Source organism: Coregonus clupeaformis, chromosome 25 (assembly GCF_020615455.1).
Source record: "Coregonus clupeaformis isolate EN_2021a chromosome 25, ASM2061545v1, whole genome shotgun sequence".
NCBI classification, from domain to species: Eukaryota; Metazoa; Chordata; class Actinopteri; order Salmoniformes; family Salmonidae; genus Coregonus; species Coregonus clupeaformis.
In genome coordinates, this window is record NC_059216.1 from 5381675 (window position 1) to 5400670 (window position 18996).

General features: G+C 44.6%; 1 protein-coding gene across 1 annotated transcript in view; it reads right to left on the bottom strand.

The window, feature by feature from the left end:
- kcnh5b (potassium voltage-gated channel, subfamily H (eag-related), member 5b) overlaps positions 1–18996 on the bottom strand; it is an 84066-nt gene that overhangs the window by 52555 nt on the left and 12515 nt on the right. Inside the window, exons 3-6 of the mRNA XM_045207474.1 lie at positions 16421–16527; positions 16137–16286; positions 13117–13253; positions 9021–9413 (exon numbers count right to left, since the gene is read on the bottom strand). Of these exons, the coding sequence (XP_045063409.1) occupies positions 9021–9413; positions 13117–13253; positions 16137–16286; positions 16421–16527 (787 nt within the window). The remainder of the gene's footprint in view (positions 1–9020; positions 9414–13116; positions 13254–16136; positions 16287–16420; positions 16528–18996) is intronic.

Here is an 18996-nt window from a genome sequence, read left to right on the forward strand (position 1 = left end):
GGGTTATAAAAACATATCAGAAACTTTGAACATCCTACGGAGCACCATTAAATCCATTATTAAAAAATGGAAAGAATATGGCACCACAATAAACCTGCCAAGAGAGGGCCGCCCACCAAAACTCATGGACCAGGCAAGGAGGGCAATAATCAGAGAGGCAACAAAGAGACCAAAGATAACCCTGAAGGAGCTGCAAAGCTCCACAGCGGAGATTGGAGTATCTGTACATAGGACCACTTTAAGCCGTACACTCCACTCATCACCCCGAGAACACCATCCCCACTGTGAAGCATGGTGGTGGGGATGTTTTTCATCGGCAGGTACTGGGAAACTGGTCAGAATTGAAGGAATGATGGATGGCGCTAAATACAGGGACATTCTTGAGGGAAACCTGTTTCAGTCTTCCAGAGATCTGAGACTGGGACAGAGGTTCACCTTCCAGCAGGACAATGACGCTAAGCATACTGCTAAAGCAACACTTGAGTGGTTTAAGGGGAAATATTTAAATGTCTTTGAATGGCCTAGTCAAAGCCCAGACCTCAATCCAATTGAGAATCTGTGGTATGACTTAAAGATTGCTGTACACCAGCGGAACCCATCCAACTTGAAGGAGCTGGAGCAGTTTTGCCTTGAAGAATGGGCAAAAATCCCAATGGCTAGATGTGCCAAGCTTATAGCGACATACCCCAAGAGACTTGCAGTTGTAATTGCTGCAAAAGGTTGCTCTACAAAGTATTGAATAATTCTCAATAACGCTCAAGTTTTCTGTGTTTTTGTCTTATTTCTTGTTTGTTTCACAAAAAAATTTATTTTGCATCTTCAAAGTGGTAGACATGTAAATCAAATTATACAAACCCCCCAAAAATCAATTTTAATTCCAGGTTGTAAGGCAACAAAATAGGAAAAATGCCAAGGGGGGTGAATACTTTCGCAAGCCACTGTAGAATACAGTATATACATATGAGATGAGTAATGCAAGATATGTAAACATTATTAAAGTGGCTAGTGTTTCATTTCTTAAAGTGGCCAGTGATATCTAGTCTATGTCTATAGGCAGCAGCCTCTAATGTGCTAGTGATGGCTGTTTAACAGTCCGATGGATGATAGCGGGGTGAACAGGCAGTGGCTCGGGTGGTTGATGTCCTTGATGATCTTTTTGGCCTTCCTGTGACATCAGGTGCTGTAGGTGTCCTGGAGGGCGGGTAGTTTGCCCCCGGTAATGCGTTGGACAGACCGCACCACACTCTCTGGAGAGCCTTGCGGTTGCGGGTGGTGCAGTTGCCGTACCAGGCGGTGATACAGCCCGACAGGATGCTCTCAATTGTGCATCTGGAAACGTTTGTGAGGGTTTTAGGTGCCAAGCCAAATTTCTTTAGCCTCCTGAGGTTGAAGAGGCTCTGTTGTGCCTTCTTCACCACACTTCTCTGTGTGGGTGGTCCATTTCAGTTTGTCAGTGATGTGTATGCCAAGGAACTTGAAGCTTTCCACCTTCTCCACTGCGGTCCCGTCGATGTGGATAGGGGGGTGCACCCTCTGCTGTTCCCTGAAGTCCACGATCATCTCCTTTGTTTTGTTGACGTTGAGTGAGAGTTGGATGACCGTTCAAAACTATTTTTCCCAGTCTTTGCTCGTGTTTTTCTGAGTTCCCAGTTGTTTTGAACGCACTAAAGTCGGAAGTCAGAGATTTCCGAGTTCCCAGTTCCCAGTTGTTGTGAATGTGGCATTAATGCTCAGAGGGAGATGGCAGGGTATTCCCTTTGAGTCAGGAACCAAAACTCCTCCGTAGTGACCCGTGAATGCAATCGGTCACATGACAGCTCGCTCAGCTGTTCGATTTTTGGCATGTCAACTGAGCCAGGATCCCAGTCAAACGGATTGGGAAGTAGGTCCCAAAGTGCTCTTCCAAGCATTGGAGGTGAGCAGTCATCACCCGTGTGGGAAACTTACTAATGCTGTTTTCTGTTTGAAAGACTCTCTCTCCAATAAGAAGTATTTCCTCTGAATCCACTGATTCGGTCACTCATCTGTATAATTTTTTTGCATTACCCGTGCATGCTTGCGTTCAGTTTCCCTAATATGTCTGTTACATAGGCAAGGAGGCACATTTTATTTTCATTACACAGAAAGTCAACCAAGTCAGTTTTTTTTTTACATCCATTGTGAATGACAACAGTTCCTCTCTCAATGCGAAGAAATCTTGCCAACACTCCCCCTCGATAACCACCAAGCCTCTGTGTGAAATAGAACATTGTCATGCTATGATCTCATATCTCCAAATAGTGGTTTGATGTAGTTTACAATCGAAGTTACCTGCTGCAGTATATCTCGTAGTTCTGTGCTCAGCTCTTTTGCCACCAATTGCTCTCGGTGTATCATACAATGCGTCCATATGGCAGAGGGAGACACATTCATAACTAGAGTGCAGAAGCCTGCCTGCCATCCCGCCATAGATGGAGCCCCATCTGTGCAAAAGCCCACCATTTGATCCCATGGAATCTGTTTTTTTGTCAATATAGCCACGCAGCACACTGAACATCCCCTGTGCCATTTCATACTCGGGAATCGTGAGACAGAACAATATGTTCTTGTGAATAGCATCCCCCGACATGTATAGCGAACAAAAGTCAATGCGTGGGCATCGCAGTCCTCACAGCTAACATCCATTTGGAGAGCATAAACTGGGGAGTTTTTGAGTCGTTCAGTCAGAGTTTCCTCATGATCGCTAGCAATAGCATAAATTATTCGTTTAACAGTGTTATCTGACATAGGTATCGATGTGGGTTTCTGTACCTCGGCCTCCCCACACATTGTTTTCACCATATCAATTGTGGCCGGTAATATCAATGTCTCTGCAATAGTGTGTGGTTTCATAGCGTAGCAGGCCTAGCCATTCAACGTGGGAATGATTCAAGTGCAACGGTCAAGTGCAGCCTTTTCCCATGATCTAAGGGCACTCTCTGGTTGAATTTGATCTTTTAGATTTGAATAATTTTCATTTAGATTTTTAAGGTTAACCATATTACAATGATTTTGAGATACAAAGGCGATATTATAATATATATACAGTACCAGTCAAAAGTTTGAACACACCTACTCATTCAAGGGTTTTTCTTAATTTTTACATTGTAGAATACATCAAACTATGAAATAACACTTGAAATAACACTTGTTTGGTTACTACATGATTCCATATGTGTTCTTTCATAGTTTTGATGTCTTCACTATTATTCTACAATGTAGAAAATAGTACAAATAAAGAAAAACCCTGGAATGAGTAGGTGTGTCCAAACTTTTGACTGGTACTGTATATACATATATATCTTATATATCTCCCATGACCCGATTTTCATAACAGGTGACCCCACATGGGGTTGCGACCCCTAGTTTGGGAACCGCTGCGCTTGGATAATGCTTACCCAAACCCCTACAGCCCTAAGTACTCGGCTAATGCTTACCCAAACCCCATCAGCCAGCCTTAGCGCTATGCTAATGCTTACCCAAACCCCCACACCCCTAAGCGCTAGGCTAATGCTAACCCAAGCCCCCACAGTGCTGAGGGAGAGGCTCCCCTGGGCCTGTCAGATTGTTTTTGTTCAGTGCAACATGCATGGCACACAAAAAGGTCACGCTGGATTAGCCAGTGCTGCCGTGGCCCCTGCAGACAGGAAAAGTGCGTCTGAGTGCACTTTACTGGGGCTCTGTGCCAGCAGGTAGCAGCCCAAACTACAGGGGGCTGCCTGCACCCTCCTCCCCTCCAAGACCTCAGGGAGCCTCAGCAGTCAGCAGCACACAGCAAAGAAGACTTGTGAACACATTACATCATGTCACATTCTAGCAGTCCTTGCTGCTAGAATGTGACTGTGTAGCCTTGTACACAAGTGTGGTTATATCTGCATGTTGTGTTTTGTGAAATCTTAAAGCATCCCCCTCACTATAGCGTACATCAGGGGTCCCCAACTACATTCAGCTGCGGACCGATCTTTTCTTGAGCAGATGGTCAGGGGGCCGGAACATAGTTATAAATAATTTGTACACTGCACATTGACCGCAAGAAGCCCAAACAGATATAGTATTTGACAAAAACATAATCATTTCAAACCTTGATCACATTGGAATACGATCACATATGTCTCTCTATTTATGCGTGGGAATACTTTAGGGCTGGGAATTGCCAGGTTCTTCACGATACGATATTAACATGATACTTAGGTGCCGATAAGAAATGTTTGCGATTCGATACTGTGATTTTATTGCGGTTCGATGTTCCAAACATATTGCTCACCATATGTCTGCTGCAGAGGGACAAGAGAGAGCCCTAATAAGAGTTTTGATCAGTCATGGAAATAAATGTGCTGAAAACAAATTGGCTCCCTATTTAAAAAGAAGATGGAGAACAAGCTATGATGGAAAAATACTGGAGTTTTGGTGCAGGTACAGCCGAATTGTGCAAAACTAATATTACGATATCGTCAAAACGAATATCCCGATATGTAACGGTATAGATTTTTCCGCCGTCAGTAGAATACTTGGGAACAGATTTCCTAAATTAAAATCCATTTGAGCTGATTTCCTGGTGATTTTACAGTCTTTTAGGTGCAACAACAAAAATTCAACAAAACTTGGGTGGACAAATAAATTCACAGTTGGGGAACCCTGGCGTACAGCGACTAAAGCTCAACATGCATGAAAGCACGTGCAGCAGCTTAAGACATTTCAATGTGCAGCATAGCACTTGATATTTAGCATAGAACCTGATTTAAAATCAACCATAGAGCCATAGACGACACAACAGTAGTAGGCCTGATTACAAACAATGATGAGACAGCCTACAGGGAGGAGGTGAGGGCCCTGGCGGAGTGGTGCCAGGAAAATAACCTCTCCCTCAACGTCAACAAAACAAAGGAGCTGATCGTGCCCTTCAGGAAACAGCAGAGGGAGCACGCCCCTATCCACATCGACGGGACCGCAGTGGAGAAGGTGGTAGGCTTCAGGTTCCTCTGCGTACACATCACTGAAAATCTGAAATGGTCCACCCACACAGACAGTGGGGTGAAGAAGGCGCAACAGCGCCTCTTCAACCTCAGGAGGCTGAAGAAATACGGCTTGGCCCCTAAGACCCTCAGAAACTTTTACAGATGCACAATTGAGAGCATCCTGTCGGGCTGTATCACCGCCTGGTACGGCAACTGCATCGCCCGCAACCGCAGGGTTCTCCAGAGGGTGGTACGGTCTGTCGAACGCATCACCGGGAGCACACTACCCGCCCTCCAGGACACCTACAGCACCCGATGTCACAGGAAGGCCAAAAAGATCATCAAGGACATCAACCACCCGAGCCAATGCCTATTCACCCCGCTATCATCCAGAAGGCGAGGTCAGTACAGGTGCATCAAAGCTGGGACCAAAAGACGGAAAAACTGCTTCTATCTCAAGGCCATCAGACTGTTAAATAGCCATCACTAGCCGGCTACCACCCAGCTACTCAACCCTGCACCTTAGAGGCTTCTGCCCTATATAGACATGGAATCACAGGCCACTTTAATAATGGAACACTAGTCACTTTAATAATGTTTACATACTGCTTTACTCATCTCATATGTATATACTGTACTGTATTCTATTCCACTGTCTCTTAGTCAATGCCACTCCGACATTACTCATCCTAATATTTATATATTTCTTAATTCCATTCTTTTACTTTTAGATTTGTGTATTGTTGTGAATTGTTAGATACTACTGCACTGTTGGAGCTAGGAACACAAGCATTTCACTACACCCACAATAACATCTGCTAAATATGTGTATGTGACCAAAACATTTGATTTGATTTACATTTACATCATTGAGCAGACGCTCTTATCCAGAGCGACTTACAAATTGGTACATTCAACTTATGATAGCCAGTGGGACAACCACTTTTTTTTAATGGGGGGTGGGGGAGGATTGCTTTTATACTATTCCAGGTATTCCTTAAAGAGGTAGGGTTTCAAGTGTCTCCGGAAGGTGGTCAGTGACTCCGCTGTCCTGGCGTCGTGGGGGAGCTTGTTCCACCATTGGGGTGCCAAAGCAGCGAATAGCTTTGACTGGGCTGAGTGGGAACTGTGCTTCCATAGAGGTATTGCGGCTAGCAGGCCAGAGGTGGATGAACGTAGTGCCCTCGTTTGGGTGTAGGGTCTGATCAGAGCCTGAAGGTAAGGAGGTGCCGTTCCCCTCACAGCTCCGTAGGCAAGCACCATGGTCTTGTAGTAGATGTAAGCCTCAACTGGAAGCCAGTGGAGTGTGCGGAGGAGCAGTGTGACATGAGAGAACTTGGGAAGGTTGAACACCAGACGGGCTGCAGCGTTCTGGATAAGTTGTAGGGGTTTAATGGCACAGGCAGGGAGCCCAGCCAACAGCGAGTTGCAGTAATCCAGATGGGAGATGACAAGTGCCTGGATTAGGACCTGTGCCGCTTTCTGTGTAAGATATTCTGTGTAAGGTAATTTGATTTGATTTGATTTAATGTTGAAAGGCAAAAACTGTCATCAAAATGTAAACCTCCAGAGAAAAAAGGGCAAAAACCAACCCAGACATAAAAGTAAAAGTATCCTTATTACCCATTGTATCTCTTTCTGTTTGACATCTCTTTTGTCTTTCCCTGTCATTCTCTCTCTCACCTCTCACTCTCTAGCTCCTCTATTATATTTTCTCTGTTCTCTCTCTCTACACTGCATGTTTCAGAGTGACGATAGGTCTTGGGAACGCACTACAATACATTGTGCACATTGGCCACCACACCCGGGCTGTACATGACCCTTTTCCCTCAATATGAGCTCACAGCTTGACACAGAGACAAATCATCACTTTGAGTTTTGAAAAGTGGTTGTGGTTGTGCATTTGAATCCTATTGATTTCCTATGAGCCCCTCATGGCTGCTCCTGCCCCTCTCCCTCTGTGAGCTAGTGGACTTCACAGCCATATCCCAGCAGGAGCTCTAAGAAACTATCAGGCCCACGGGAGAAACCCCAGAGAGGCACACAAACCTGAACTAACATACAGCAGGAGACCATTCACCTACTGTATCCTGACCAGACACCAATACAAAACATATTTCACCCCTTCACACCAGCTTCAAATAACAGCAGGGAACCAGTTCTCCTATTCTAGCAACTTGGGCACCTCAGCCATCAATACAGCAGACATGTATTTTATATAACCTACAGTCAATGTTCCCTCTAAGCTGCGCGTACAGCTCCCCTCAGACTGCTGCTGCACAGAATAAATGTTTCGCTCTGCTGTGGGAATTGTGCTCGAATCAACGCAATATTAGTCACTTTCAATGTAGCATACCGAAACAAAATAAACTATGCAAGACTTAGTATGCAAAATGAACTGTGCAAAATATTTTATTGTAGGCAGAGTGCATTGGAGTAGGATTCTATTGCATTGACATGCACGACTCAGGCCCGTACTCTACACAGACGGGTGCGCCATAATTAATCAGAGCTGCAGTAGGCCCATATAGCCATTGCCATATATGGATCTGTGCCATTCACTTTGAACTGGACAGCATGAGCGGTCGTGAGTAGATGCGCCTGTTTTGAGATCAAAGCGAGAGCTGCATGTAGCCACCTGTGCACATTTGTTCATATTCTTTGCTAGTTAGTGAGTTATTAGCCCAGTTATAGCTAATTTCTAGTCAACAATGGGGGAGTGGTTAATACCTACAAGAGCACAAACAGTGTGCATTCCTAGCCATCTTTGAAAAGCAAGTCAGGTAAAGAGCTCTTTTAATGTCTAAAAGGGGCAGTGTTGTATTTTGAGACAGGCTTGAATAAGCTAAGTAGCCAATAGGCAGAGGGTAGCATAATGTGTCTGATTCTCTGTAATAATGGTATGGGAATAATAATGAATTTTATTTTGTAAAGTGGTTTCTTGCATCAAACAACACAACATTTTCAGTTACATCCTTGTCTGAAGGACAAGTGGATAAACAGGTTAATGTCAAGCCCTGCATGTTTTTTTCAAAAGTCTCATGGAATGAACACCACACATTGGCTGCTACTGTAGGCTGAATGATAGAACACCTATTTCCTAGTTAAAATGTTATGGGATGCATTTTCTCAATTTTTTTTATGGTAGGCCACTCTGGTAGGCCTACATTATGTATTGCCTTACCTCCATAACTTACTACATTCGCACACACTGTATATATATTTTCTGTTGTATTTTTGACTTTATGTTTTGTTTACTCCATATGTAACTCTGTGTTGTTGTTTTTATCAGACTGCTTTGCTTTATCTTGGCCAGGTCGCAGTTGTAAATGAGAACTTGTTCTCAACTGGCTTACCTGGTTAAATAAAGGTGAAATAAAAAAATTAAGAATTAACATTTTTTTAAAAAGAATAATGATCAAATAGCCACAGTAGCCTTCTTGGCCACTGTTAAAACTGTAACTTAAAGCGGGTACAGCCCCAGTGTTCACAGTAAACACGCGTCGGAAGTTGCACAGAATTTTCACAATGTTCAAGTTTGCGCTCAGCAGACCTGAAATTTACTCAGTGCCGAAAAAAATTAGGGAACATTGCCTACAGTATATATAACGTATATAAACATGTATTTTTTATAACCTACACAGCAAAGTACAGTATCATTGACCTGGATACACACAAACACACACTCACTCACTCTCTCCTAAAACATGTGTTTTATGACCTATACTCAAGAAATGATGGTGATGGAGAGCCTATCATTGAACTCTAGAAAAGCAGTGACACCGTCCATAGGTTTTTCTGTTTAAAATGCAATTAATTGTGTTCTATATGATTGGGTTGAAGGAGTATTGATCATTGCTTCTCCTGGAGGACTGATAATTGTCTAGAGCTCGTCAGCCTCAGAGCTTTTTAAAGAAGACCTAATTTCTGGATTTCAGAGCCGACCTAAGAAGCAACTGTTAGAAGTACAACTGACTTTAATGTACCTCCCGGCAGGAGTACCTTTAGATCATGTCTAACCCCTTTCCCCAAGCCAGCCTACCGTACCTCATCCACGTTCTCAAAGGCATTGATTATGTCATAGGGCAGGCAGGACAGCAGGTCAATGACGAACCAGGTCTTCAGGTAGTTCATCCTGATCAGCTTGGGGTCTGAGATGACCTCCCCACCTGGCCCCACGAAGGTGGTGTGGAAGTTGAGTACGATGTCCACCAGGAAGATGACATCCACCACACTGTCCAGCACCAGCCACACAATGTTGTTCTGCTTGGTCTTGAAGGACACGTTGTAGGGCACCATGATGGCCGTGTAGAAGGTGAGGACGAGGATGACCCAGTCCCAGGTGGTCTTGAAGGTGCAGTAGTGGAGGATGATGTGGGGGGGAGTCTTAGGAGCCTCCTGTTTGTACTGTGGGAGGATGTCTGAACCTAGCTGGAGAACCTGAGAACACAGAGGGATTGCGAGAGAGAGAGAGAGAGAGAGAGAGAGAGAGAGAGAGAGAGAGAGAAAGGGACAGACAGTTATAAGAGGAGGAGACACTTTCAATTTTAATGTGGATAGTTCTCATCTTTTTAATTTTTTATTTAACCTTTATTTAACTAGGCAAGTCAGTTAAGAACAAATTATTTTTACAATGACGGCCTCCACACGACGACGCTGGGCCAATTGTTCGCCGCCCTATGGGACTCCCAATCACGGCCGGTTGTGATACAGCCTGGAATCGAACCAGGGGGTCTGTAGTGACGCCTCAAGCACTGAGATGCAGTGCCTTAGACCACTGTGCCACTCGGGAGCCCTAGATCTCATACAGACTATATCAGGAATGGGGCTGCCTGACTCCACGTTATAAAAGTGGGTTGGGTGCTCGCTGAGAAGAGTAACAGAGGCTGCAATTCTCATCTAATCCTCATCATCAGATGTGCCAATCAAACAGGCCTCGGTCAAGACCAGAACCGCTGTTCAAAATGAGAACTTAAATTAAGCACACAAAAGCCTTCTCAGAGAAATAGCAGCACATCTGACATTCCGTGGACTCAATATGAGACGTCAGATGCTCTTCAGATGAATCACCTGCCTAATCTATTGAATGTTCCCCAGATTTGATTTGATTTGATATTACAAAACCACTCAGACATCTTGTTCTTGGTTATGTAAATGAGGAGAGATAGTAAAACTCATCCTTCTTTTCTTTTATTTTCTTGTCTGAGTTTTGATTTTGTCTTACCTCTCTGTCTGAGAGAGACCAGTAGGGGTAAGCAAATCACAAAATCCAAATCACAATCCCCTTTGCATGAATTAACTGTAAGTATAATTTGATGGTGATAGATATTGTTCATCGGTACTTACCAAAGGGGCAGGAGTGAAAATCCAACACTAAGGTTTATGTTAAATAATCCACTGCCCTGAAACATCAAAAGATGACTCAGGACAGGAGGCCAGTCAGGTCAGGTCACTTAACTAGGGTAAAGATAAGGTAAAGTGAACATGGCTCGTCTCAAAACAAGTCATCTGAGTTTCCAGCAGACGGAGACAGTGAAAGTGCTCGCGGCACACTGCCTCCGTCTCTCTGCTAGGCATGCAATATTAATGACACCCAGTACAGCCGCAGCCCACAGCGAACTGTACAAGATCATTAGCCAGCAAGAATCCTCTCATCCGGAAGCTGTCTTTATTGTCGCGGGTGACAGAGGACAGAGAAGGCAGACTGTTTTGAGAATAGTCATTGGAAAATGTTCAAAGATTCACCCACCCGGACTCATCCATCAACATTGAGGAATATACATTGTCAGTCACAGGCTTGTGTTGATGATGTTTTACCCACAATAACAATCCGGACATACCCCAACCAAAAACTCTGGATGAACAGAGATATCCGTACCATGCTGGGAGCCCATACTGCAGGATTAAACTTGAATTGATGTTTGACAACTCAGACTCGCGAAACATGTGGCAAGGACTACAGACTATCACAGACTACAAAGGAAAATCCAGCTGTGCTGTGCCCACCGAAGCCTCCCTCCCAGACGAGCTTAACACATTCTATGCTCGCTTCGAGGCAGACAATACCATGCCATCCAGGAAGACTCTCGCTGCTCTGGACAACCAGGTGCATTTCGCTCTCCGAGGCTGAAGTGAGGAAAACTCTCAAAAGAGTAAATACTCACAAAGTCGCAGGCCCAGATGCCATCCCTGGCCACGTCCTCAGAGTGTGTGCTGACCAGCTGTCTTCTCTGACATCTTCAACCTGTCCCTGTCCCAGGCTGTAGTCTCCACTTACTTCAAGGAGACCACCATCGTCCCAGTGCCCAAGAAAAATAAGGTGACATGCCCAAATGACTATCATGCCTTCCCACTCACCCCGGTCATCATGAAGTGGTTTGAGAAGCTGGTGATGGCCCACATCAAGGCCAGCATGCCAGGCACACTGGACCCACTCCAATTTCCCCACCGCTCCAACAGATCCACGGAAGATGCCATTTCCATAGCTACTCACACGGCCGTAACAATCTGAGAATGCTGTTCATTGACTATAGTTCAGCATTTAGCACTATTGCTCGCTCCAAGCTCGACACCCTCAGAGCCCTGGGTCTGGACACCACCCTCTGCAACTGGATCCTGGACTTCCTGACGGGCAGACCACAGGCTGTGAGGATTGGCAACAACACCTCCTCCACACTGACTCTTAACACAGGGGCCCCACAGGGGTGTTTTCTCAACCTTCTGCTGTAATCCCTGTTCACCCACGACTGCATGGCTTTGCACGACACCAAATCCATCATCAAGTTTCCTGACGACACCTTGGTTGTAGGCCTGATAACCAACAACGATGAGTCAGCCTATAGGGAGGAGGTAAGTGAACTGGTATTGTGGTGCCAGGACAACAAACTCTCCCTCAACGTCAGCAAAACAAAGGAGTTGATTGTTGACTTCAGGAAGCAGAAGAGGGAACATGTCCCGATCCACATCAACGGGAATGCAGTAGAGAGAGTCAGCAGTTTTAAGTTCCTCAACATCTACATCACAGAGGACTTGACATGGACCAACAACACCACAATTCTTGTCAAAAAGGTGCAACAGCGTCTCTACTTCCTAAGGCGGCTGAAGAAATTTGGCATGCCACCCCGGGTCCTCTCCAAATACTACCGCTGCACCATCGAGAGAGTCCTGATCAGTTCCATCACAGCCTGGTATGGGAATTGCTCCGTCCACGACCGCAAGGCCCTTCAGCGGGGGGTGAAGACGGCCCAGTACATCACTGGGATCGGCCTCCCACCCTTTCAGGACATCTACTCCAAACGGTGCCAGAGGAAGACCCGCAGCATCATCAAGGACCCCATACACCCCAGCCACGAGCTGTTCACTCCCTTACCGTCCAGCAGACAGTATCGGAGCATGAGGTATGATGCCAACAGGCTCAGAGACAGTTTCTATCTACAAACCATCAGACTGCTGAACACCCTTCACTGGACTGACCACCTGCTCTGATTTTCTGCACCTTAGCACACACACTCACTCACGCACACACCCACACAGACATACACACATCCACACACACTCATATACATTCATGCTACACACACATCACAACTGCTGCTAACAGACTGTTGTTATAATAGCTAAATACTGCACAATTTAAACACTTGCCCCGCAATCCCCCCTTCTCCAAAACACGTGTAAATATTGGATTATAAATTGTGCCTTCTTGTGTTACGCATATGGTGTATACCAAGAGTATGCCGTACATACAACTAATAAAACTTGAAACTTGAACGTACAGTATGTATGAGGAGGTGTGTATGTGTGTGTGTTTGTATGTGTGTGTGTGTGTGTACAGTGAACAGTGAACAGTTTGTACAGTATGTGTGCGTGTGTACAGTCAAACATCAGGTCATGCAATCTTCACCTAGAAGTCCTCTCCTGTGTCTCTGCTCTTCTGTCTCTTATAAAATAAAATAAAACGATTTGGCCATCTCTGTTTCTCTCTCTGTTTAGGCCCTGTATGTTAATAGTTTGTCTTCTCTCTCTGCACTAGGCCCAGGACCTGAATGTGATCGAGGAGATAATCAACTGGTGTCTGTCTAACTCCCTACACCACAACCCTAACCTGGTCTATACCTAGCTCTACATGTGACACAGCACTTACCTCTGCCAGACGGGATTGCTTGGGTTGGCTGACCTCATGGCTGCTCATAGGAGTGAGCTGCTGTGGTGTGGTATGGTGGCTGGTGTTGCGGTTATTATGTGTCAGTGCCCGGGTCAGCCGTGCAAACTTGGTCCACCCTGCAGACATAAAAAACGTTGACACATTTAGCACAGCTTGGCCATATGGAAAAGGTACATAAATAATACACATTTCAAAACCACTTGGAGAAACACTAAAAGCATACGCTATTAACCATACATAAATAATATACATTTCAAAACCACTTGGAGAAACACTAAAAGCATACGCTATTAACCATACATTAATAAATGACTTCATCTAAAGATGACTTAATCTTGTTGTAAAACCAGCAGCTATGGATTCAAAGCCACAGTAATGAGGTAGGCACTAGGCATGCACAGCAAAAGTCTGGGTCTTCTGTAGCTCAGTTGGTCAAATAAAATAAAATAAAATAAAATTGTATTTGCCACATGCGCCGAATACAACAGGTGTAGACCTTACAGTGAAATGCTTACTTACAAGCCCTTAACCAACAATGCAGTCAGTAAAAAATAGAAAATAGCAAATAATTAACGAGCAGCAGTAAAATGAAATAACAATTGTGAGGCTATATACAAGGGGTACTGGTACAGAGTCAATGTGCGGGGGCACCGGTTAGTTGAGGTAATTGAGGAAATATGTACATGTGGGTAGAGTTAAAGTGACTATGCATAAATAATAAACAGAGTAGCAGCAGCGTAAAATAGGGGGTTGGGGGAGGGGGGCAATGCAAATAGTCCAGGTAGCCATGATTAGCTGTTCAGGAGTCTTATGGCTTGGGGGTAGAAGCTGTTAAGAAGCCTCTTGGACCTAGACTTGGCGCTCCGGTACCGCTTGCCGTGCGGTAGAGCATGGCACTTGCAATGCCAGGATAGTGGGTTCGATTCCAGGGACCACCTGTACGTAAAATGTATGCACGAATGACTGTCAGTTGCTTTGGATAAAAGTGTCTTTGAAATAGCCCTCAGCTCCAGGGTCTCTAACCTTATATCCTCCTTCACTTCCTCTCAAAAGGAGGTTAATTCAGCTATTTTTCCCAAAGTGCAGCGAGGTGAAAGGAGACCAGTGGCAGAGACCACACAGGCCACAGCGGCAGCCCACTCACAATGGTACTGCAACAGATGCAACTGACCTCCCCCCGGATGAAGAGAGTGTTAGGAGTTGTGTAACTCATTGTATGCCGCCAGGGCAAAGCAACACTCCACACTGACCATGTAAAGAGCCCCTAATCTTTACTGTAATAGCCCAAAAGAGCCTTGTAAAACAGGCTAATGCACATTCTGCTAGCCCTCGAGAACACAAAAAGAAAACAACCCGACCAGAACAACCAAATACAATGTGGCGACGCTAAAAATAGTAAGAACCAAATCAAAGCATCACCCCTGAAACAAACTGCATATGATGATCAAATACTTTCTGCTCAAATACAGTCAGTGTTCCCCCTATAATAATTTAGCACCCACCGCTGCTGAATTGTTGCCACCGCTGCAAAAAATATGATGTATTTTTTCAGAATATATATCTGCCGAGATAGTTGTTGGCTCAATGACTGAAAGTCTATGGGAACAGCTAGCATGTCATTGCACTAACATTAGTAGCAATGCAACCCCCCCTAGGGGAAACACTGACAGTGAATACTTGACACTTTTGAATTCAAAGCGTGGACGAATGGAACGGCTAATTAGTCTAGTTGGATTCTCTCCTCCTCAGCTGTTGTGAATGGGTGTTGACATGCTGAGCTGTGGGAGCAGCTTGAGCTATAGCATGAGGAGGTTGTGTTTCTATAGTGTGAGCATTCAGTTTCCATACCCTTCAGACCCGTCCATGTCTGCCATCCCATCCCAGCCCCCTATAGCTCAGTTGGTAGAGCATGGCGTTTGTAACGCCAGGGTTGTGGGTTCGTTTCCCACGGGGGGCCAGTATGAAAATGTATGCAGTCACTAACTGTAAGTCGCTCTGGATAAGAGCGTCTGCTAAAATGACTAAATGTAAAAAAATAACACTGAACACTGCGACAGTCCACACTGCAGCCCTGCTCTGGGTCCACTCCTAATTAGTGACTCCTTAACAAGGTCTGGACACACAGCAGTCATCCTATGGTAAGGTCATCACGAGCAATTAGAGGACAGATGCTAATAAGCTCCTAATAAAATACAAAATAGTGGAAAATATAAATGGATTGGAGTAACGTTAAGGGAACTGCGGGCACTGTAGGCAGTGCTGATTTCACACCGGAGGATTTCGATGGCTTCATGATGGCAGTTTACATATTGAACTTTCAATGTTAAATTGTAAATTGAGACTGTATAATTTTATTTGTAAAATGTATGAATGGAATGTATACATGTCATTTGACTCGTATTTGTATGTTTTTTTTTTTTTACAAAAGATGAAAGCCCCTTAACTTGACTAAAAACAACAACAATAGAAGTTGCATGTCCTGTAAAATGTGGATGGAGTGGCATGGCTTTATGGTGAGGTCAGAAAAAGTCATCTTTTGACAATATCCCTGACTGTCATGGTATTGTTTCTGGTCAACCTGCTCCCAACATTAACAGCATGTAAAGCCCATGTTAATCATCATGTGTTGATTCTCATGTGTTAGTTATCTTCCAATCCCATGAGCTTCGTTTTCCCAGCGGTAGATCTCTGACGAGGTATGGTGATGTGGAGTCTGCGCTGTGTGTGTGTGTGTGGGGGGGGGGGGTCCCTCGGGGGGACAGGATTCTTCTTGTCTTAGGTCAAACACACCCGCTTAACGCTGCTAAGAACAGAGCCCAGGGCAAAGTCCTGACAACGTACATCACTCATCTAGGAGAGGGGAAAAACACCCACATCTTCTGGAGGTTCTGCCCACAACAGTCACAAGACCTTTTCTGTTCCAGTAAATCATAGACTGGCTCTTCAGAACAAGCAAATAGCCACAGTTCAGCATGATCGAGACCCACAGAGAGACTTACCCGAAGTGGACTCGTCCTTACCCTTAGTGGACTCGTCCTCGATGGGCTGCTTGAAGACAGTGATGTCTTTGAAGGTGCACAGGAAGAGAACCACTTTGTCATTCTCATTCCTGATGGGGGCCACCTGCATATAGAACCACACTGGCGCCCCTGCAGACAGAATGGATTCTTTACAATGTAGGAGTAACAGTTGCTTTTCTCATAAGGTGCATTTTGTTTATTTATACAATACAATATAGTATACAATACATATATAATGTGAACAATTAAATGTGAACACTCACTGTTCTTCCTGTATAACAGGACCTCAAAGCAGTTGGACTCATAATTATCAAAGGTCTCTCTGACTTTGTCTATTGTCTTCTTGTCCGTCAGCTCTCCATACATAAAACTGGAAGAAAAGTGACAAATAAAATCAAAAGGATTAGTTATTTGATCCTAACCACAGTTCTATATGCCAGATGTCATAAAGCATCAATTATGACAGTGTTATTAATCAATTAATTATATAGCTCATAAAATCTCTACTCCTCTTCATAGGATCTGAATGTTCTACCTTATACTGGTGTGGGACCAATCAAGAAAATAACTGTGCCTTCGGCACACCTGCTCCTGTGGTTCCTGAGCTTACCACCACTAGACTACCCTTCCCTGATCAGGGCTGAGTTTAGATAGCCTGAGGTTAAAGGCTAGGAAGCATTCGTTTTTACTCACCAAAGTAACAACACAGTGTGGTCAAAGACTTAGTAACTTAGTTGTAGTCACGATCTGGTTACCTATAACTACAAACATAGTTATGTTTTGCATTTTTACATATTTATTAACTTATTTCCGGATATCTTCGGAACCATCCACAATGCACTATTTCTCAACGTCATATGGAGAACCTGTGCTACCTAGCTAGTTCCAGCTGGCGAACGTTAGCTACTAGCCATGCTAGCATGTAATTACATTCCAAACCAAGTGTTGGAGCTGGTGAGCTACTATGTACATCCATGAAGAAGAGACCATATAGCTAAATTCATGCGAAAAACTGCATCTGCTCTTCTCCTGTGCAGTTAGTAGTGGTGGTGGCTGGGTGCAGTAATACCCACAAGGACAGGGTTACAACTCAATTGTGGCCCAAAAATGAGACGCTAGTTTTGAAATGGGACCGGTTTGTCCAGTTGAAGCGAGCGGATTGGAGTAACGTTAAGGGAACCGCGGGCACTGTATGCAGTGCACATTTCACTCCGGAGGAAGGCAGGATTCAGAATGAGACTCCGACTGAAACCAGGTGCTGTGCCGAGTGTGAATGTGAAGCCTGCAACCTCTGCTTCCTACTGACCTACCGGTACATCGCGAGTGTCAGCAGTGATGGAGATAAACCGGGTAAGTTCAATGTAGTAAACCTCTAATATAGCTGTCTAGCACCTCTAAACCTCTAATATAGCTGTCTAGCACCTCTAAACCTCTAAACCAGCTCTGTCTAGCACCTCTAAACCTCTAATATAGCTGTCTAGCACCTCTAAAACTCTAATATAGCTGTCTAGCACCTCTAAACCTCTAATATAGCTGTCTAGCACCTCTAAACCTCTAAACCAGCTCTGTCTAGCTGTGTAAACCTCTAAACCTAGTGTTTAGCACCCAGTGACCTGCATCACCTGCATTGCGACCAACTGGAACGTGTAAAGAAGGCACACAGGTGTCATTTCTAATTCCACATACAAGAAGGATTGGTGAGTCATCATCTTATATATCTGCCCTAGTTACTTTGGATTTGATATGTTGTTTTGTCTTCTCGTATGCCACATTTATACTTCTCACCTCACCTCATGACCAGGCAGTTATTGTGAAACAGCTGTCAATACCAACAATTGATTTAATAAAAGCTGAGGAAGAGGAAGATGATGTGACCATTGGGTGAATAGTGATGTGCATATTTTGAACACAATTTTGTTCGCCCTACAGCATCTGTAAAAATGTCTGACGTTATAATAATGTCTGACATATATTTTATTCACTCTCAGGGAGCCTGAGGCTTCAGCCAGTTTGGATGAGGAAAATACGTTTTTTGTGTTCCAGTCCCAACAGGTGCAGCTTTTCCAAGTCTGTGTTGGGTGTGGTGCGGAGATTCCAGGGAACAGCCATACGAACAGCGCTCAACATCACACAGATCTGCAGTTCGTCCAACCATGAGAGGGAATGGTCCAGCCAGCCTATGATTGGGAGGGTGCCAGCAGGCAATCTGCTCATTTTGCTGCCATTTTGGTGTCAAGTTGTATGCCGACCAAAGTCTGCCGAATGCTTGGCATGATGGGAGTGGCCACCATTCATCGCAGCACATTCTTCCGTCATTAGCATAACCACCTTGAGCCAGCAGTCTTCAAGACATGGGGATGTCGAGCAGAGTGGCACCATCGAAACCCTCAAATAAATGGGTGGAGATCTGGTCTTGGCAGCAGACGGAAGGAGTGATAGTCCCGGCCACGCTGCAAAGTTTGGGACATTCACTGCTGTTGAAAAGAGAATCAACAAGATCCTGAACATGTCAGCATCCTGGGTATGGTCCTGCTGCTAGGTATTGTAGGCTGTGCGCAGCACATTGACATCCAGGCAGACTGTGGGGAAGCCAGAATGTTGCATTATACAACCCACTCCTTCCTCTGTTATTGTGGACATTGTCTTACAGTATTCCTGACAGCACACAGACTCCATGGCTATCAGCATGGGAATACAACTGCTGCAAGTTATTTTTACGTGGTTCAGCCATAGTTACGAAGAAAGTGATATTATAGGGTGTATTCTCAGTAGCAAACTAGCTAGCCATATTACCAATCAACATTCCCTACATGTGGAGCCGCATCCTACACTACAAGTT